Below are 22,972 nucleotides of genomic sequence, written 5' to 3'. Positions count from 1 at the left end.
GTAATGATCCCAGGGTCCTGGGATTGAGCCCCCTGTCCAGCCCCTTGTCAAGCCCCCTGCTCAGTGGGGAGGCTGCTTCTCCCTCTCCCTCTGCCACTCCCCCTGCTTGTGCGCTCTCTCTCTCTCTCTCTAATAAATAAATAAAATCTTTAAAAAAAATTAAAACCTTAAAAAAAAAAAAGAAAAATATCACTTTGTAAAATCCACTTCCAGATCTCCATGTCATCTATGATCCAGGGCCACCCAGATATCCATAGTGCTTCTGGCTGGTTGCTCCTTTGTTGGCCACCTGTCTTTCCCCATGTCCAGCCCCATCAAGTCTTTCTACCATATAATCCGCAAAATACAGAGAATGAATTTAAATATGATGGTGAGCTAGCCCGGAAGAAGAAAGAGTTCTGAAAATTCTTCAAAATCTTAGCAAGATCAAGAGGGATGAAGAGGTTATGGGGGCTGAGAAATAAATACTTGATGAATAAAACAATGAGAATCTTAATGATTATTATATTTTATATCTTACATATGTTATATCACATTATTATATATTGCAGAGAAGGGCCCTAAAATTCTCAGAAGTCAAGTGATTTGTCTCAAAGACCCTCACCACCAAAAAAAGGAATAGCAAAAATCCATACTTGAGCTGATTTACAAATTCATGTTTTTTAAGTTAAAATAATTAAGTTCTAAACCAACTTTCAAACTGTAGGTCATGATGCATAAGTGGGTCATAAAATCTATTTAATGGATTACCAATCAACATTTTAAAATATAAAGTGGAATAAAGAAAAATAGAATGTACTGTGGATGAGCAAGTGTTGATTTTGTGTGGGGTTTTTTGTTCTGTTTTGTTTTTGGTGAAACTTTTCACAATACACAAGCATACATGCACACACGTGTGTGTCAGAGAGAGAGTGTGCACACAGGTGGTCTAGACAGCAAAAAAAAACAAACAACAACAACAACAACAAAAAACTAAGCAGGTTTCGGCAAGACCCAGGACATGAGGGCATCTTGGGGAAACTAGATATCCTCTCAGACTGAGTAAGTAAAAACCTGACGTTCACCAAGACCATTCTAAGAGAGGAGTGGTTTCTGTGGTATGCTTATTTGAATTTTCTGAATTTAATCATTCGTATTTTTGATGAATGCTGCAATGCAAACATGAAGGATGATGATGGGACAAAGGAGAGTTCTTCACTTTGAGAACACGGGCGAAGTCACCGCTGAAGCGCGTGCACATCCGGGGCTGTGACGGGGGCGTGGTGCGCCGGAGGCAACGCCCCCAAACCAGAGTTCCTCATTTCTCTCCCTTCCTAGCAACAACACGATTTAAAGTTTCTTCATTAGTAAAGCGGGGAAATTTCCCACTCTGCCTACTTCAGATAGTTATTTTTTAAAGTATATAAAATAATGTACATTTATGCTATTTTGAATCTATAAAATAATATACAAATGTAAAATATTATGATTTCCTGGTTAGGTGACAGAAGTAATAAATGCATATACTCCTCACTTCTGTTTTCTGGCACTGAGATTTGGTTAAATATGATGAGTTGAATTGAGCATTTTTGAGTCTAACATATAATGTTTACCTGGACTAGGGAAATTATTAATTCATGCAGAAATGATTTACTTTAAAAAGTATTTTCAGTTCTAATGAAACCTAGGAAGCAGACGGGAACCTGGTCCATTAGTAATCATCCTTGTCAATAATTCAAAGAACTGCTATTTTATGACTGAAAACTTTAACTCTCCTAATTTAAATGTTTTCACATAGTCTCATTTCTTTGGTTAATTTTTATGAGAAATAATGGATAAATTATTTCTTTCATATTTGATTTCACATGTGCTAAAGCAAATCAGCATATGAAGCTCAAAGGAAGAACACTATTTGAGCTACTTATTATGATAGTCATGGGTTAAAGAGATTTAAATATTAACTTTAAAAGTTGGCAGCAAATTATTTAAATAATAGCTAAAACTTATGATAACTTATTCTTAAGTGTCAGTCTTGGTTCTAAGCTTTTAATTGCATTAACTCACTTAACCTTAAATTGAACATTATGAATTATGAACTACCCGGTGATTCTAGCTTAGAAACTATACTCTTAACCCCTACAATTTAAAAAAAAAAAAATCTATGGGCCCTGCATTATAATCCTATTTAGGTTTCTTCAGACTTCAATTTCTCATTAATTCTATTTGATATTCTGTGGAATAGGAAATATCTCAGTCTCTCATAATAAGTCAGTAGTTAAGGAGAAAAATTATCCCCTTTCTAGACATAGAATATCCAAATGTGTCAAAATTAGAAAGGAATTTTATAATGCATTCTAAAATGTTATTATCATATCCATGTCAAGCTTAGCTAGTTTTAATTTAAAGTAAAAAGGAATAGATTGGTTGAGCCCTTAAGTTTCTTACAGTAATAAAATTCTGTGGTTCTTAAATCAGATGACAGTAATGGGAGTATAATTTCCAGAAGATTTTAAAGAAAATATCCAAGAGAATAAATCTTGTATTTGTTTATTTATCACTGACTCATTTAATATTTCAGTCAACTCATCTTGAAAGAGGGCATTAAAAACCTGGATTTTCTCCTTCTAACATAGAATTTATCAAAATCAGTAAGCAAGGAGAAGGAGTATGTATCAGAACCAATCAGTAGCTTTTTTTTTTTTTTTTTAATGAAATGTAAGAACTCCTTAGTGCTGCAGCCTGGAGTGGATGTGCCTCCAGGGGCCAAGGATGAGACTGAAGTAAGAGAGGGAAAGAGGGGAAAGAGTGGGGAGAGGGGAAATCTCAAAGGGAAGGAAAGCAAGAAGGGAGAACAGAACCTAAAAAAAGTTCCATAGCTAATTCCAGTATGTGCCCAGCCTCCTACTTCTTCCTCTTTTTTTTTTTCCTTTTTATATTTTTTTAATTTTAAGTAATCTCTACACTCAACATGGGGTTTGAGCTTACAACCCTGATATTAAGAGTTGTATGCTCTACTGACTAAGTCAGCCAGTGCCCCCCCATCCTCCTACTTCTATTCTAAGTGAAGAAACAATTTTGTACAAAATATCAAACTCAGATAAAAACATGGTACAGAGTTTAAATTTAATAAAGACTAGAGAAAGCTTAAATTCAAAACAAAATAACAGTTGAATATCAATTATTCACATATTAAAACATTTACTGAACATTTATTGTGTGCCAAACTGTGCTAGCAACCAAATCTACATTTCAAGACACCCATATAAAATAAAAGTTTAGTAATGTTATTAGAGAATTACAATGACTTCTAATTTTCTCCCCATTTTTTAAAATTTTTAATTAAAAATAAGCCATATTTGGTGTGCTGGACTCTAAAAGAATATGGAGAGAGTGAGGAAAGAGTCATACAACAATGAAGTTGGCTTTAGGAGTCTTCCAAGTAATACACCATTACTCTGCTTTCCATCATTATAAAATGCTTCCTACAAATTGCATCTCATATCAATTTCCAGTTTGTCTAAGACTTACAAGCTGGCTTAGTTTATCCTCTGAGCAATCACAAAGTTTGGTTTGTTTTACAATTTATTGCATTTGTGTTCTCTGTTTATCTTCCCAGCAAGGTTTATCATGGGTGAGAATCAAATCCTATTCATCTTTGTAAACTCTACACTTAACATGGCACCTAGCACAAGAAAAAGGCTACTTCAAGAATGTTTGACACTCAGTGAGCTAATGAGTAGTATGTACTGTATGGAGGTAAATAGGAGTCTGCTTAATTCATCCAGTTATTCTACATTTGTCAGTAAACGTAGTCAGTGCATGGACAAATCAGGTATAAATATGTCTATCTCTTAGCCTTTGAAAACACAATCAGGAAAAGTTCACTCTCTGAAGCTGAAGCTGGTTAACATGAACATGCGTAAGAGGAAATTAGATCCTGAGAGAAGCACTTAATCTAAAGCGGCTTTTCTCAGTCTGGAATCCCTTGATGTGTTCTTAAGGATCTCAGGATTCTCTGAGAATGTTTTATTTGACATTTTCATTTTAATGCCAATCTAAAAAAAGTTAATAGAAATATATTCTGGATCATCTGGATAATCACATTTAATTAAATACCATCTAGGAATTTCTTGGTCATGACACAATATGACTGTGTCAGTTGATGCCAAGTGATCACTGAAGGAACACCCAAATTTTAATGAAGTATTTCTCAAACTGAAGCATACGGAGGTATTCTCAGGGTTCAAAAAAAGTCTCCTCTCTACTTAGAAAAAATACTGCCTTAAGAGATGGTTTGTAAACATAACCTGATAAAACTTGGGTCTTTCCATCTAGAAAGCAGAATAGATGTTTGAGGAGGCATGACCAGAACTTTCCTAACTATTACACAGAATTATAAGTTATCTGAAAGAAATAATGACAATTCTGATTAAGTTGGAAGGAATAAAACTGGTTAGAACTTCCCCCAAACCTGTCCATCCAGCTATTCTAGTTTGAGTGAAATCATCAATTATGGCTATACAACTTAATTAAATTCTATCTAACTGCAATTGTCAGAGCCATACTTTGGTCTCCTGAGTGTGCATAACACAATGGGTTTTCACACGTATAATTTGAACCCCTAGTAGTCCCCTTTGAGATAGAGAAGTATGTGAGAAGATTATAAAGTATGCAATATAGTGATAAGCCATATTGTAGATGTGCAACAAAGGTAACTATTATTTGATATCATAAGTATTATTATTTCTCACTTCAAGAATGGATAATTTGAGACTCAGACTAATTTAAGTGACTGGCCAAATGTCTGTGTTCATTCAATTATTTATTTATCAAATATTAATTGGATACTTCTTATGTGCCAATCCTCACTCAGTGGAGCTATATTCCATGAATAATCTTTAAAATCATTTTATTCGTCCCCTTACATGCATCCTCAGTTCACTTGTCTTTCTCTATCTGTACTATACATGCTTAGCTAAACCACATTCCTGGTTGTATATAACACTCCATCTGAGTCCATGCGTGACTATAGCTGCAAAAGAACACACATCCATGCTAGCTGGTCACGATCCTTGAGTAGGCTCTTAATGCTGCCTGGCAGTCAAGCTCTGCTACCCTTGCTCTCTCCCACTTTCCTTGATGAGTGTGTCCTACCTTCTCTCTCCTCTCAGTTAATGAATCTTCAACCCTCATTACTCTCCTTGTGACCTCAACCTTCATCCCTGACTTCTCTCTTTTGCTCTTATCGTACATTAAATCCATAAAAAAAAAAAATCTATCAGCTCTATCTTCAAAATATATCCAGAATCCAACCACGTCTTACCATCTCTCCTGCCTATTGCCCGGGGCTAGAACATTTCATCTCTTACCTAAAGTATTACAAAAGCGTTTCCTCCTCTGCCCTTTCTCCTTTTCAGTCTGAGGGTTACTATTTAAACTTAAGTCAGCTTATGTCACTCCTCTGCTAAAAACCCTCTAATCACTTCTCTTCTCTCTCAGAATTAAAGCCAAAGTTCTTAAAGTAGCTTACAAGGTCTTATATGACCTGGTGCCGCCGATGGCTCTCCCTGACCTCCTGCTTCTCCTCCCCTGATCTCCTACTACTCCAGCTACACCGGCCTTCTCACTGCACCCAGAACGCATCAGGCATGCTCCCTCCCTGGAGCTTTCTCACTTGTCAAGCCTTCTTCTAAAATATATTCCCTCCAAATAGTGCAGGGCTTCCTTGGTCAAATTCTTCAGGCATTCTTTTGACCATCCTATCTAAAATGACACATCGCTTCCCTTCTGCTCCCCCTCCTTCTGCTTTGCTGTGTTTTTCTCCCAATCATTTATTACAGTCTCTCCTTTCACATATTTTACTTTTTTGCTTGGTGATTATCTCTCTTTTTTCATGCTGTAGATTCTAAGCTATACCAGAAGGGGTTTTTGTCTCTGCTTTCATACAGTAAACACACATTACATGTTTGAATAAATAGATGAACAAATGGTGAGCCTGAGTTCAGATTGGCAGAAAGAATGTGATTACAATGTGATTATAATATCCGAGATGAATTAGGGAGAGTGGAGGGGCTCCTGGAGTTATGTACTAAAACCCATGTCTTTGGGGCACCTAGGTGGCTCAGTCAGTTAAGTGTCTGCCTGCTCAGGTCATGATCCCAGGATCCTGGGATCGAGTCCCGCATTGGGCTCCCTGTTCAGCGGGGAGTCTGCTTCTCCCTCTCCCTCTGCTGCTTCTCTCTCTCTCTCTCTGTCAAATAAATAAATAAAATCTTTAAAAAAAAATCCATGTCTTTTAGTCATAGAAAAGAGCATTCAAGAGAATTCCCAGAGCAGAAATTGTTCTGTTTTCATCTAAACCACTGCAGCAGAGTACTTAAGAAGACAATCACAAAAATACTTTGCAAGAAGCTAACCCTGGCATTTTTTAAATGAAATAAGAGTTGCACTTCAAACCTCTTCCTAAATCTGTGAGACAAAACTTTTTAGAGTTATGGACAAGTAGCTGATGAAAAGTCTTTACTGGAATTACTTTGCATTGAACAGCTATCAACATTGAAACTGAAAATTCTGGGGTGCTTGGGTGGCTAGTCAGTTGAGCGTCTGACTCTTGGTTTCGACTCGGGTTATGATCTCAGGGTCATGGGACTGAGCCCCGCATTGGGCTCCTCGCTCAGCTCAGAGTTTGCTTGAGATTCTCATTCTCTCCCCCTCTGTTCCCCCACCCCCTTCTCTCACTCTCAATCTCTCTCTAAAAAAATAAATAAATAAAATCTTAAAAAAAAAGAAACTAAAAATTCTAAGCGCTCAAAATACTAGGCAGACATTATTCAAATCCAGTCTGAATCGGCACTACTCACTATAGAGCAAGGACCTGTATTAATGCACCGAAGAGAATTAGAGAATAATACAGAGTCCAGAAACAAAAGGGCACATATAACCAGAACCAGACAGATACACCACCATTTCCTTCTTCTAAATGAGAAGTCAAATGATAAATATGTGACAATATTATTTGCGGATATATTTGTGCCCCATTTAACTGGTTAGGAAACTGGATATAGTTCATTCCATAGTCCATTAATTCTAGGAGTTTAATTCTCAAATATTCATCTTCGTTTCCTTTATAAATTCCCAGGCTAATATAATTGGTTTTGGTATTTTTAAAGAGAGGTCCAGACTGGATGGATCCAAATGGCGTTGGTAAAAAAGATTTTAGTACCAGGAAAAAAAAATTTAGCTTAATTTAACCCAGATAAAAAGAAACTGTCACCAAATTGCTACTAAATGTGACCTTTCCTATTTGATGACACAAACTATGAGAATACCTTTTATGATCTGTTCTGCCTTTGAGAACCAGCACCACCTATTATTATAATAGGGATTATCATTTGCTACTATTTATTGAATGTGCAGTTTCCTAAGCATTTTGCAAACATCTCATTTAATGATCATAACAATCCTATGACTCCAGTATTGTTATAATCACTATTTTACAGCTGAGAAAACTAAGTCCTGGAAAAACTGAATGCCCAGAGTCACATAGCTGGTAAGTGGATAAAATGAGAATTTGGATTCCAGCACTCACATTCTTAAAGTGATTTCCAAAAATGCTTTGTGGTCTGAGTCATAACTATGTGAACATATGACAAAGTCATTGTTGGGTGTACCTTCTTGTTGGTAAAGGCTGATATTTTAGGAACATTAACATTATTTTGAAAATGGTGCTTTGACCTTGCCTTCTGTTTCTGAGAGAGGAAGCACAGGATCTAAGTGATAATTTTGGACTTTTACACCTCAGTAGTAAAGGGTCAAGACCAAAAAATCAGGACACGTTAAAAACTGTTAACTTTCAGTGTTATATCTAGGAGTATGGCCAATAAATGATAAGTAATCTACTTTATTTTGAAGTCACTGCAGTGAAACCAATAAATTTTATACATGGTAAAAGTACCTGAATCTTCTAAGCCTTTTACTGATTTTAACTGGCTATAAATTTTTTATGAAAAGGTTATAGAGTCTATTTTTCATGTCTGGATGTTAACCTTGTTTATAACATTATTAGACTGGGAACAGTTACTAAAAGAAGAAAAGCATTAAGTATACATGAGTTTCAGATAGGGAGCAAATGCTAAGATTTATTCTCTTTTCTGAATGTACAAGAGAAAATAAATTACTAGTTTAATCTTTTAAAGAAAACAGAAGTTAAGAGATCTGTAACCATTCGGAAAAGAAAAATGAAGATTTGTTTTAAGAAAATTGTTGTGTGCCAAAATTATGAATTTTTCTCATATCCTTTAAATGATTAAAAGCCAAGTTGTATTTTTGGATTAAGTTTCAAAATTCTCATGGTAGTTATGAGAAAAATTTTATAAAGAAAAAAATTTTCATCCAAATTTCAGTTTAAGGAATCTTAGAACGCCAACACACGTGATATTTTTGGAAAGTTGGTGCAGCCCAGATTGCCTTTCATTGAGAAATATAGCAGGGTACAGAAAGTCCTGGTTTCTATGTTACATGTAATGATGCTCCCCAGAAACCCAGGCTTACTAGCAAAATAATGGACACTTTTTCTTCTCTTCCTTCATATGCCTTATTAGCTTTGAACTTTTACATATTTAGATATAGCAGTATTTTGGCCACAGAGTTGCCCCCTTTGCCTTCCTAGGTGTTTGGACATTATTTCCTGTTCTATATTTTATTTGAGTTTTAGTCGTAATCCTGGTAGTGGTGCTCTTTGACTTAAAAGTTCTTTTAACTATGGGGCACCCGGGTGGCTCAGTTGTTTGGTGGCTGGCTCTTGGTTTCAGCTTAGGTCATGATTTCATGGATCATGAGATCAAGCCCAGCATCGGGCTCCTTGTTCAGCGGGGAGTCTGCTTGAGGATTCTCTCCCTCTGCCCCTCCCCCCACTTGTGTTTTCTCTCTCTCTCTCAAATAAGTAAATAAACAAATCCTCAAAAAAATAAAAAACAAAATTTATTTCAACTTCTATTATGTTAATTTAAGAATGAATCAAGTTCTTTTTACATTAACAATGGTAGATTAAAAAAAGATTTGAGCTTCAAGATAAAGGAAACCACACTGTACGCTCTGAAAGGGAGGATCCCAATATCTCAGGAACATTCCTGCAGTAGAAAACACCTGTACATGGGAGAGAGACAGATCTGTGTGACCCTGAGAACAGCACTTAACCACTTGCGGGCTCTGTTTCTGCATTTGTAAATTCCAGCAAATGCCTACTTTATAACATTTGTCTCTGCTGACTGATGAAGCATCACATGTAAAGCCCCCAGCAGAAAGCCTGATACACAGTGGCTAGTTAACATTAGTTACTTTATTTCTCTAATCTCTATTTACTGTACATTCTTGAATAATAATAAAGACCAACACCAGACAACAACCCTTAACTTTATACCTAGTAAATTCAGGCGATTGAGGAGACTCGATCTCATATGCTGTATGGAGGTCAATTTTAATTTTTCTGATTCTTGGCGAATTCTATATAGTAATTACAATTAGAAAATGTACACCTTATTCCTTTCCAAAATTTCATAATTTACTTTGCAACCCAGTGACATAAGATTGAATATACTTGTTTTAGAGATTAGAAAAGTGTCACTTTCTGAATTGAAATGACTTGATAAAAGTGAAGATGGAATTTAAATTTCAGTCTGGGCTTTAAGTTTTGGGTGGTTTCATGACACTGTGTAACCTTTTTACAAAAATAAATGTTTTTCCCTTTTATAGCAACATGTTAGTAGACAGTTGGCCAATATAAGAAAAAATATGTTAGGCGCTAAAAATTTTTGAAGTAACTCAAGAAGTTACGTTAGTCTATGAAGCAGATAAGAACTGAGTATCATTTACTTTCTGTTAACTTAAAATTAGCCAGGACTTTTCACTTCCCAGTCAGCTCTGTCAAACACACACACACACACACACACACACACACGCACCACCAACATTCACCACACTGTAGTGAACACTGAAGTCTACTAGATACTTTATTCATGGCATAAAAATCTTAGTCAAAAATAACACAAAATCTCAACATCCATGAAACCAAATAATATCTAAGATGTATAATATCATCTAGAGTCCTTACTGAATGAATATGATGAATGAATAATCCAAACACTTCATTTAAACTAACAGTTTAAAACTCTTCTCATTCTAATCCATTTTTCAAAACTAATTAGGGAGAAGGGAGGAAATAATTTTTATTTTATTCTGTCATTTCTTTTTTTGAGAGAGAGAGAGAGCACATGCATGTGAGTGGGACGGAGAAGGGGGGCAGAGGGAGAGGGAGAGGATCTTAAGCAGGCTCCATGCTGAGGGGGGAGCCTGATGCGGGGCTCCATCTCACAACCCCAAAGATCATGACCTGAGCTGAAATCAAGAGTCAGATGCTTCACTGACTGAGCTACCCAGGCATCCCTTTTCTCTTATTTCTTTACCCCAAATTTTAACAGTCAGTTGTCCATTAGTAAAACGCATATGGCAGAGAAGAAAAGAAACCAGAGTCTGGATAACTAGTTTATGATAAATGAGAAATAAAGCATTATTCTCAGTCAATATTCCCACTAAGAGCAGTCCAGATCATTTCCCAGACAAAACTGACATTCGGTTGTTATTTTTGATTTATCTACTTTGCTGCAATAGTAGGTCTAGATACAAATGCCTGAGGCTTCAAAAGTTGGTAAGGGGATGAAAATGGACTTTCATAAGTCTGAATCACTGATATTTTAGTAAATTCAATAGACAAAAAATAACCCGGGGCTACTGGCATATATCTATAGACAATGAGTGTTTCTTCATTGTGCACAGAGGCATGCCCTTACCTGATTGCAGGTATTGATGTCTATGCCCCCCTTCAGATATTCCACTACTTTGTCCAGGTTGCCTGCTCTGGCAGCACGGAGAAAGCTCGCATTGCTGTCAGACTGTGAGGGGAAAAAAAAAAAAAGACCTCCAGTGAATTATTGTTAAATAAAAACATATCAAAGACAGAAAGACAGAAATGTTTACACTGCAAGTAAGAAAAGCTTTGGTTACAAAACACTCCAATATTGAGTTTAAAACACTGAAGAATAATTCAGAGGATAAGGTAGCAACTTCGTAGTATTTCTAGAGAGTTGTTTCAAGTCAACAGGAAACACGTTCTGCTATATTAAAGAGTGTAAAAGAACTCTTAAAATAAAAATTGTTCCTGCTTTATTCTCAATCTTTAGCCACATTTGAAGATGAATTTACACTACTCCCAAATCCACTGTTACCCATTCATTTTCGCTTCAAGATGCTTATGACCTTATAATGAGCTTAATGTCAAGCCAAAAAGGAATCCGAAACGTAAAAGAAATTAAAGGGACTGGGCTTCTTTTTTTCTCCTTTTTCCTTTACTGTTTGGTTTCTCAGATGAGTCTGAGGGAGAATGCTGACTATGGGTCACTTGGCAGTCATCTGTCCTCATTACAAGGGAAAAACAGAAAGCTCCGAGGATGCTTTGAGGAAAGAGGAGAGCACTAGTTGGCAGGTATGGATGGACTGGGCCAATGCAAATTTTGTGATCCCAGTGATTTTGGAAAAACAAGATTAAATTTAACCCAGCTGACACAATACCAGACTAAAATCCCTTGGTAAAGATAAGCACTCATAATGGAGGCTGCTTTTTAACTCCTCTTCTTCCCTCCAGAGCCTCTCAACATCTGATCCTGGAAGAAACAGCTGAATTTTCCCCACAGAACGTCCAGAGGAGAGCTGCTTCTGAGGTGAAGCTACAGTCCCCCAGCCGCTCTAGCTTGCCTGCAAAGCCTAACTTTCGAATCTCAACCCAATAACAATGATAAACTTTGTAGGTTCCAAGACACTGATGTAACTTTATAATTCTTCTTGTGGTATAGTATCTGACTAAAGAGAACGTGGTAACATGAAATGGGATGTCACTGACCTACTAGGAGGTGAGACACAGTTGTGAAAGCTCCTAATCCAGCACCTCTCCCCGGTAGGCTCCCCTGCCTCTCCCCCTCGAAGAACGTGTTTGGCAGGGCCTCTCGGCACACTCTTTCAGACCTATTTATTATGACTGGTGATGATGTACAGGGATAGAAATGGAAGTATTTTCTCTGGGAGTCTCAAATTGGGAATTATTTGCATATTGTTAAAATGATTTACACATGAGAAGACGGAAAGCCGTAGGACCAAATTACCTCACATTTAACCCAAATACCATAATGACATATATTTACAAATCAGACAGATAATGTATGAAGAGTGGAAAGGTATGACTGAAATCTGTACATCTGGAATTCATGCCCTGATGCTGTAGAAGTGGATCACGGTCTGGCTGCTATCCGACCATTCTTCCCTCCCTGCACGGCCGCCATGCCTCACTCTTCGTCCCTCCTGAGAGCCGTGCCCATGGCCAGGTGCCCTAAGTATATCTGCAATGCTGCAGTGACTGAGTTGTGACTCATTTTAAAATGCCTACTCTATGAAATTATTTTGTGGTTTGTGGCAAATTCTAAACTCCAGGAAGATTTTCCACCTCGGGTTTCTTGCCACAGCACTTAAAAGGGAAAGATAATGCTAGGCATTATATTCTGTCAATACCTCACAGGAAACATTATTTACTGTAAAACAACTAAAATTAAATAATATTTGGGCACAGATAGAAAGTATGACATTATTTGCCATACATAGTTTTAAAAAATAAATCTATGTGCTATATGTTATATATTATATTAAAGATTATGCCTAGAAACTACTGCCATGTTGTACATGAGACTTAATAATTACAGTTAACATTTATTACTCACTGGGGGTCAGGCACAGAGCTAGGGGGTTCAGCCAGATGTATTATATCCTTAATCTTCACAATAATACCATGAGAGAGAAACTATTATTATGATGCTCATTTAATAAGTGAGGAAAGAGGTTTAGAAGGTTTCCAAGGCCACAAAATTATTCAGTGGAAGATCCAAGATTTAGCTTATGTTTATCAGCCTAGAGCTAGTCTTAACTGTGGCTCTATCTCACCCCCGCCCCAAAGCATCAAAGCAGATGTTACTACGGATACCTAGCCTAGGAGCTATAGGTTTGTTTCAGTTGTGAGAATCACTGTTATGCCCTTGGTCTACATATTTGTGTATGTAAATCATGGCACTTGCTAAATACTCAGCTGGAGAGAGAATTCCTGGCTGACATCCCTGTCCCCACATCTCTCAACCATCTATACACCTAGAAAAAGTATGAGGTGGCTTGAGAAAAACTACTTAAAAACATAATCATTTGAGAACAAGGAAAAGAGGTGGTAAAGCACACATTGCATTAAAAAGCCAGTTGACTATCTCTGTCTACATGCCTAATCTGATTAAGCTCAGGAACTAAGATCAGGGTGCCCTGTCATTCCTGTAAAAAAAAAGAATGCCGTGAATAAGTAGAGCTAGAGGGAGCACCTGATCCGGAAGGGTTGAAGAAACACATGCAGACATGACTGCAAGAGCCTAAAGGAAGATGTTGGTCTGAAGGGAGCTGGAGGCGTCACTGAGGAGTGCCCAATAGACCCTCTTAGAACCTTCTTTAGGGACTGGGCATGACATGGAAGATTGCTTTTGCTGTTACATAACTGGTTTTCATAGCTGGTTTTCTCTTTTCTGAAGCAAACTTCTAAAATGTAGGTGCAAGTCAAAGACTTGCATCCAAACCCTGGAATTTTAGCAAAATATCTTCCCAGTGTTCTGGAGGGTCTAGACCCAATGGAAAGGCAACATCTGAGTCATCCCACCAGGGACCTCTCCAACAGTGAGTCATGGTAGCCTTTGCTATAAGTTGGATTCTTTTAGAACCTGTTAAAAAATTTGGTTCTCCTGAAGTGAGAAAATGCATTATAAATGCATTTTGCAAATGCAAATAAATGAAAGTGTTATTAGAAAACAGTTCCAGAACATGGGTTTCAAGAACAAAATTAAAATGAGATTTCCAATTTTATGTATAGATATTGACATCCTTTTAGGTGAAAAGTATAGACCTACATGGAAATATATATTCTTTTCCCACTTCCACATAGACACAGGCCTACCATCCGTTACAATGAGGTCAATCTGTGATTAAAGCACTTGACACAAGAGCTTAAGATAAACAGTAGTCAGTCTGGTTACCTTCAATCAACAGAGAGATGAAAGAGGATTCAGGGACTCATGCACTGTGAGAGATGCAGCAACTTTTACCATACCGTGTTTCCCTTTGAGTATGACAAAAGTAATTATTTCCAAATTAAGTGTAAGTACGGGGGAAGTATGCTTTCAAAATAGATTGTTGTCCCCTGGTTCAACCAGAAGATTTCACACATAACAGCTCAATAAAGAGAAAATGAGGCAATAGCAGCTCCTTGGGGAAAAGTTTCCAACAAATGTAAAACTAACCTCTTTCTGCTCTGCTGCTTTATGTCCCTAGGACTCCCAAATCCTAAAACCAATTTTACTCATGCCTATAAAGTCTGATTCTGGACAAGGAATTCAAATGCTGAGCCCCACTTATTTTCATCTGCAACAGATGGATGTCATTAAAACTTGCCCCTGTTACAACCCTGGTGTGGCATCTCAAGCCAAGAAAGAAAAATTTCCTTTAAAATTCCTCTTGACACAGTTCTGTACATTTTTTGTATCTGAATGTTAGAAAAACAGAATACTTTCTTGGCCCCCAGCAGGGTGGACATGAGAGGCAAGAGGAATGTGCATTCACAAAGCCACACTGTATCCTAAAGAAGTACTTCCCCAGAGTCCGGAGGCATATTCACAGCCGTCCAGGAGTTTGCCACAAGATTTTTTTTTTTTAATTCTGTGCTTACATTTCAATAATAATCTAACAAAAATATAAGCATCTAGATGGCTACCCTTCAAAGAGTACGACCATGTAATTTTGGTATAAGCCTTTGTGCTTATAATTCAGTGCATAACAAATGAAGTAGAGATGACACATAGATGCATGATACGCAAAACGTTTTGCTGTGGGTCAGAGAATGATCAGAGAATCTGATCATTACACATGGCATGACAGCACACATGATAAAACAGAAGAAGAGCAATCAGCAGTCACATTCAAGGAGCAAATGAACATAAGGCTCAGATGCTATGTTTGCATGGTTCAACTCGCATCGACCATTAGCAGTGAGTGTAATAAAAAATCCGTGGTGAAACATTTCTCAGTTCCCAAATTTCGCTTTTACTGGATTACGGATGTACAAACCTTTGCCGCAATGCTAATTTCATCTCCGAGTAAACAGAGAGAGCTTTAAATGATTATCAAATGGCATGCCATTAAAATGGACATTAGCGAATTTCTCTGATAGCTTTAAGCTTTATTACTCTGAAGTGAAAAACAAAACCTTACAGGATTAATAATGGTTTGTACAACCTACACAGAAAAGATATTCGTTATGTTATTTTCATCAAAATCAAATTCAGAAGCATACTAAATTATAGAAATCTGAGGTTAGACCTTTTTACTATTAAACCCAATATCTTACTTAGCTTTAGTCAGTTCTATCCATTCTATTAAATTGGAGTCAGGTATTTGAAGAAAGCTTATTTTGTAGTTTTGTTTACGCTTAATTTGTAAAACTTTCTTTTTAGTAATGGTTTAAGATTTTTAGGAGTTTTGTGCCATTTGTTTTTACATTTAAATTAACACTATCATAAAATAACAACCCGAGAGGTCATGAACTTGTTTTTATACTTTGAAAGAGTAGACGACATTATTAAAGTTTGAGAAGCCCCGGTGTCGCGAATAGTAAAAGTCAGCCAGCAGCCTCCACTGGGCTCAAGACAGCAAAGCAGAGCACCTCCCTTACGGTGGACCCTCCACAAATATTGGCTGGTTAACCTGAAGGAAAGCACATGTTCCTTGTGGAATTCTAATAATTTGCTTATTTTCTTAGGATGCAGTTATTCCTTTATAAAAACAGGATGGTTTATCAGCCTAGCTGAGATCCACATTTTTATGACGATACAACAGAAATAAAATGTATGAAAATAACCTGAGGGGAAAATCTTAATAGGAATATCATGAAATAGAGGACATTTCTACAATTCCTTAGGTCTCGCCCTAGAAATGTCGGATAAGTTAACTCCATGTCCAGCAAATCACGAGTTGTGTGATCTTAAGTCTTTGTGTATCTCAGTTTCCTTATTAAAAAACAAGTGTACGTTGTAGAGTTGCTGGGGGAATTAAATAAGATGATTTGAAGGTGCTTAGCCCAATGACAGGCACAGAGGACACACTGCACTTGTTTTATAATCGTGGTTTTTCTTGTAAATGATAAATGCAAAATAACAATGGCAAATCTAAGTATAAACGCATACGCATGATCTTCTTTAAATATGAAGGTTGTTGCCAGAAGACCAGAGTATTTGAAAATACTCTGAGGTGTGCAGGCGCATAAGGACAAAAAGGGAACCAGAATGGAGTGTGTGTGGTCTGTGTCCAATAATAAAGATTTTACAAGGCACCCTTTTTGTGATATATTAATGCTTTTACTCAAATAACCATACTTTTGTATAAGGAGTGCTGGATTGTATAAATAATTTAGGTCTTTTAGTAGCTCAAATTGTTATCACTATCCTGTTATAAACCAAAAGTTGGGGGGCAAATTGAGAACTGTGCACTAGATGTACTAGAATTTTTTAGAAACAATTTCACAAGGTGTCTTTCTGCAGTTAGAACACACATATGACAGGTAAAACACTACACCACAAAATCCCACTTGATAACTTCTATTCAGCTGCCACTAACAACAAAATCTGCTATAAACCATAAGTCTGTACACTTTAGCTCAGGCATGCAGATTAACCTACATTTTTAGTGTCATTTCAATAGGTCTTTAGATTGCTACTAAGTACAATACTGACAGGTGATTAATATTCAAAGAGCATTAATGCAACTTCCCCAAAGATTGTTCTTATTCCAGCGACCTCTGTGCTAAAAAAAAATTGGCTGAAATATAGGTGTTCATAATTTTGCTTTTAAAATTTATTTAAAATAATTACTACACATAAAATTGAGACTTGGGATAAGAACAATAACTAAGTTTAACTAAACAGATAAATTCTACCTGAATATTTTAAGCATATATCCTATTGTACATGAGATTGTTTGAAATTACATTTTTATATAAAGACAAAGGATTTTTTTCCCTTAGTATTGCATTTGACATTGATTTTTTTAAAAAAAGATTTTATTTATTTATGAGAGAGAGAGAGCCCTCACTGGAGCTGGTGGGGGAGGGGCAGAGAGAGCAGGAGAAGCAGACTCCCCACTGAGCAGGGAGCCTGAGACAGGCCTCCATCCCAGAACCCCAGGATCACAACCCACGCCGAAGGTAGACGCTTAACCAACTGAGCCACCTAGGTGCCCCTTGACATTGATTTTTACTAGCACACTAGGTAAATTATTTCACTCATCAATGATTTCCTTAAGATTATCACTTGTAAAAAATAAGAATAGCAATAGGAATAGGAATGAATATAAACCATATCTATACATAGCATCAATAGATCTCACAAAACAATGTCAAGCAAGGTAAGTCAGACCCAAAAAAAGAACATCTTTATGATTCCATTTATTAAAGTTCAAAAACTGATAAAACTAATCTATACTGTTAGGAGTCAGAATAGTAGGTTCTGGGGGGGCCTGGGCGGTAGAGTTGGTTGGGTGGCTGATTCTTGGTTTCAGCTCAGGTCGTGATCTCAGGGTGGGGGGATCAAGCCCTGTGAGGGGGCTCCACACTCTGTGTGGAGTCTGCTTGGGGCTCTCTTTACCTCTCCCCCTGCCCCTCCCCACCTCTCACTCTCTCTCTCTCAAAGAAATGAATAAATCTTAAAAAAAAAAAAAATAGTAGATTCTGGAAGGAGGCAGAAAAACACATCTGGTTGCTGATAATGTTCTAGTTCTACTTTCTATATTTCTAGTTCTGGGTGTTGTAAATGGGTGTGACAAATATCAAGATGAACATTATAATTTATGCATTTTTGTATGTATGTTATAATTAAATGAAATGTTTACTTAAAAAAAGATGGTGACACTGAAAACCAAGTTGTTTTTAACTTACATAATGGTAACAAAATCACTGAAGACTAAACAGATGAAAACATTAGTATTCAAAAGCAGTATCTTTTTTCTCAGGGTGGAGACAATTTTTCTAATGCAGAATGTTCGTATTATGCAAGGCTTTTAATGAAAATATATTTAAGGTACTACTCGGTCTAAAAAACAATGCAGAGTACTAAATATCCACAATTTTGTTCTTTAACTCAAAAGGTTTCCTGAGTCAAATTTTAGAGCATCTTTTTATTAGTTGTTCTGACATCTACTGAGCTTTGCAATTATAAAAACCTAATGATACTCTTTGATCATACATTGATTATATTCTTCCTTTAGCATTAGTGAAAGTTATTCCACTTTTCTTATCCTTTGTACATATCATACAAATAGTACTCTCCCGGTCTTCAAAATGCTTACTACAAATCAAAGACCAGATCTGGTTCAGAGATCTCAGTAGTTAAATCTTCTGGAATAAACATAAGTGAAGTAACTTGCCACAGACAATTTTATACCTTAAAAAAACTTCTGTACACTCACTTTTCTGTGACACTCACTTTTCTCAAAACTGAACCAAAATATTAATAATATGGTGATGTCCTTCCTCAATGAATTAGAATTACTACACAAGAACACAAAAATCCTAAATAGTAGAATCCATAACTCTAAGCCAGAAAAGACATTTGTGATGTACACTTGATAACTATTTTATACTTCAAATTCCCTACATGATTTTGAACTTTTCAAAAGTTCTTTTATATGTCTATTTTTAAAAGGATTATTGAACAGAGGAATATGAATTCCCCAGTTAGTATTTCATGACACAGAAGTCTGACTTGAAAAATGACTTTGTTTTGTTGACATTAGTTTGGCTTCAGAAAATGTTTCTATATCCAGGCTCATTATTAAGATGCTCATTGTAATGAGACACATCAACACTTTCACATTTTAAAATGGGAACTTTTACAAAGATAGGTGGAAACATTCTTTTAAAAAAAAAATTTACTTACTTATTTGAGAGAGTGAGAGAGCGCACACATGAGCACAAGTGGGGAGTGGTGTGGTCAGAGGGTGAGGGAGACAAGCAGATTCCCCACTGGGTGGGGAGCCGGACCCGGGGCTTGATCCCAGGATACCAAAATCATGACCTGAGCCGAAATCAAGAGTTGGACACTTAACCAACTGAGCCATCCAGGCGCCCCTGATAGGTGGAAACATTCTTGACTGCTTATAATTCTCGCTTTCCTATTGAACTTTATGGTGAATTTAAATAACTTCTCATTAGGCAGAAAATCCACAGGCTCTGATTACTTGCATGCTAGCATATGTTCTGCCTATGACTCTGAAACGCCTACAGAACTCAGAAGGTCCATCACTAAATACAACACGTCAATTTTTCTGAGTTTAAATGGGAAAATGGTAAGTTTGTAGATTTCGCAACATTAAAAATCTCTACTAAGAAAATCGGAATAGTAGGGAAAACATTTTGCTGTAGCTGTAGTTCAGATGTCAGATTAAGTAACTTGAGATTCATTTTAAAGACTTAAATTGAAGAGCGTTGCCACTGAATGCTGCAGATTTTTTCAAGGAATAAGATACTCTTTGGGAGGTGTCATTTACACGGACAGATTTCAGCCATCACTGCCTCAGGCAAGTAAGAACCTTATTTATTAGTTAATAAACTATTGAACAAAAGTTAATACTATACTGTTTGAACTGGTATATTGGAAGAGTCCTGCTTAGTTTTTTCCATTCAAGATGTTGACGATGCAAAGGTAAGCAACATAGTCCATAAATCCTATACCGAATATTATAGGTTCTCCATAGTATTCCCTAATATTTTCAATAGCTAAAGTAACATGGAAATCTGCATTTAACATGCCAACAATAAAAATAATGAAAACTTAGAGATCCACAGTAGAAGTTGAATAATGCATACTACATCCACATACAATTGAGTCCTTAACAGTTCTCTGTTATTGCTCAGGGATCTCCAACTGGTATTAATTTTGTGTAAAATAATGAAAAAAATTAAATAACTTGTATCCCAGACCAAATCTCTTTTCTAATTTCCAACTAGCTGGACATCTCTGTAAAAATGTTCTGTCAACATTAAACTCAATATGCCCCAAATGAATATGGGCCAAAACACGGAAGAGTTTATCAAGCTTTTATGCAATGTTCACAAATTTCCAAAGGAATTTCCTTTTGGACCGTCACTGGTCATAAAAAGGGTAGGATTTATAAATGAATAATAACCAACTGTAATAACATTTAGGTCAGGAGAAAAAAGAAAGCTTTTGATATGATTGGGTAACAATATTGAACTCTTTAAGGAATCTTCTCTACACAAAATTCTTTTTCATTCCCTGCCTAATCAGCATGTTCAAATTTTACAGGACCTTTGGTGGGGGGGGAGATATTTTAGAGTTCATCCCACTGCTATACTTAAGGATCAGGATAAATGGACCTGAATTAGGTTTTAGTCTCCCTTGAAGGCTCTTAGAACTGTCGGGATATGAAAAAACAAACCCAACCAAGTGAAAGTATCTTTCATCAATGTTTTATCATCCAGGCATCCTACAGTGTTAATTTACTATTGCCCTTTTGAGGTCGGCACTGCATTTTTATCCCCATTTGTCTGATTATTCTTCAGCCCGTGTGCTCTGAAGCAGACATCACTCAAACAGAAGCAGCCTCATGACAGCACAGATGAGCTGCTGACCGCACCCCCACGGATGGCACAGACTAAAAACTAGACGGCTTCTTGAGCATTGAATTATTCAGGATTGGGAAAAAAAAAAAGTACATTCTTGCAATGAAAGCTGCAGGACAGCTTATCCTATAATATAACCACTATCTTAAAAGAACTTGCATTTTTTTTCCTGTCATGATATATATCCTTACACAGTTGATTTTCGTGCAGCCCCGTTAAGAAGTACATGGAAACACAGAAGGGCTTTTTTTTTTTTTTTTTACAACAGTCTAGAGTACATCTGTAAGTGTCGGTCAGATTGATTTTTTCTAGGGAGCTCGCTTAATTACAGCTTAACAACCCCACACTGTGACAACCTGACTCTACTTATTTAAATGCAGTTCTGAACTCGTTTATACTGTTTTTTTAAAAAGACCAAGTTAGAGCAAATGCATCAGTTACTCAACTCAAATTCTTTATTTTCCTTTTTTTTTTTTGAGTACATAAGTCCCACAATATTAACACAGATTTTTGAATTCATTACTTTCTAATATAATTTCTTGTCTCAAGACAATATATTTATTTTCTAGGAATAATAGACCCAAGAATTCTAGTGTGCCACCCTTGGAAATTTTTTTTTTCTTTTCGAAAAATCTTTCTAATTACTGGGTGTCAGGAATTTCAGCATGATAATTATGTTGTTTATTAGAAATAATTTGTGTGTCACTAGTCCCTTTCATTAAACTGTGTCATTAAGTTCATTGTCATCTGTAAGTTGGCAAGGGCCCATCTTTCTATGTGCATATAATTTTTGAGAAGCTGTTTATTCGCCCCATTCTCTAAAGTATGTGGGTCCCGAAAGGGCATGCTTTCAGACTCTTTTACATGTTTGTGATGATCTACGTGGACACTGAGTGCCAACAATGAACTTTAGAAGGCAAAATTACAATTTGAATAAGTCAGCATTATGCTAAATGTAATATATACAATCATTTTTACATCCATTTCCTGGCTCCCATCATGCTGGTTCAGTGGTAGACAGCAGAATGTCAACAAACTTTTTTAAATGAAATTTAAAAAAAACTAAAGAATTTGTGGGTCACCTGGGTGGCTCAGTCAGTTAAACGGCTGACTCTTGATTTCAGCTCAGGTCATGATCTCAGACTCGTGGGATTGAGCCCCGTGTCAGGCTCAGCACTCAGCCAGGAGTCTGCTTGGAATTGTCTCTCTCCCTCTGCTCCCTCCCCCAACTTGGGCTCACACGTGCACTCTCTCTCTCGCTCTCAAATAAATAAATCTTTTTTAAAAAAACTAAAGAACTTGTAATATATGCACTGTTTAAGGAGGAAATCACTTTTTAAAAAGATTTTATTTATTTATTTGACAGAGAGAAAGAGAGAGAGCACAAGCAGGGAGAGTGGCAGAGGGGGAGGGAGAAGCAGGCTCCCCGCTGAGCATGAGGCCCAATGGAGGACTCGATCCCAGGACCCTGAGATCATGACCTGAGCCGAAGGCAGACGCTCAACTAACTGAGCCACCCAGGCGCCCAAAGGGACTCACTTCTAAATTAGGCTCACTAAATGGCCTTGATTAAATAACAGCAGGGTCTACGGCTGTACCTACCTAAATGTGTATACACTGGAAAAATCATAGCATCAGTTTAAAAAAAGTGTAAACAATTAGTCAGACCACAAGTTATTTTGAAAATAAATAATTAAAATAGTTTAATCAGTCCTTAACAATTAATTATGTAGTCAAGAATCAGACAAATATTTTGAAGCACCTACTGTGTACCAGGCACTGTGTTAGATGTAAGGGATTGAATGTAGAAAAAATATGATCCATCCTCTCAAAAGATTTTAAAAGAGTCATTTTAGCTGCAGTACAGTCCATAAGGTAGAAGTGGGCAAAAGCGGATCCAGGGAATCAATTTAGAGGCAGTAGTCCAAGCAATAAATGTTTGGTTTTGTTTACGAACATAGTACAAACAAATATATTTGCTCACAAACATATTTAGACATAGAATAGGAAGAGCAATATAGTGTTTGATGAAGTTCCTGGTGATGAGTCAGGTGGGAAACACAGCAGGCACGGGAACTAGCATGTGCAAGGTCATAGTAGCATAAGAGAACATAGTATGCGAAGAACTCTAAGTAATTCAGTGCATGTGAATTACAAAGAACATTGTGAAAACAAGAAAGA

General features: G+C 36.7%; 1 protein-coding gene across 39 annotated transcripts in view; it reads right to left on the bottom strand.

Moving 5' to 3' along the window:
* ANK2 (ankyrin 2) overlaps positions 1 to 22,972 on the bottom strand; it is a 633,020-nt gene that overhangs the window by 180,497 nt on the left and 429,551 nt on the right. For all 39 annotated transcript variants that reach the window (XM_032401030.1, XM_032401034.1, XM_032401024.1 and 36 more), the window contains one exon: positions 10,824 to 10,925. In XM_032401030.1, coding sequence (XP_032256921.1) covers positions 10,824 to 10,925 — 102 coding nt within the window. The remainder of the gene's footprint in view (positions 1 to 10,823; positions 10,926 to 22,972) is intronic.

The sequence above is a fragment of the Phoca vitulina genome, unplaced genomic scaffold (assembly GCF_004348235.1).
Source record: "Phoca vitulina isolate PV1807 unplaced genomic scaffold, GSC_HSeal_1.0 scaffold3, whole genome shotgun sequence".
Classification (NCBI taxonomy): domain Eukaryota; kingdom Metazoa; phylum Chordata; class Mammalia; order Carnivora; family Phocidae; genus Phoca; species Phoca vitulina.
This window is presented reverse-complemented; position numbering and strand designations above follow the sequence as displayed.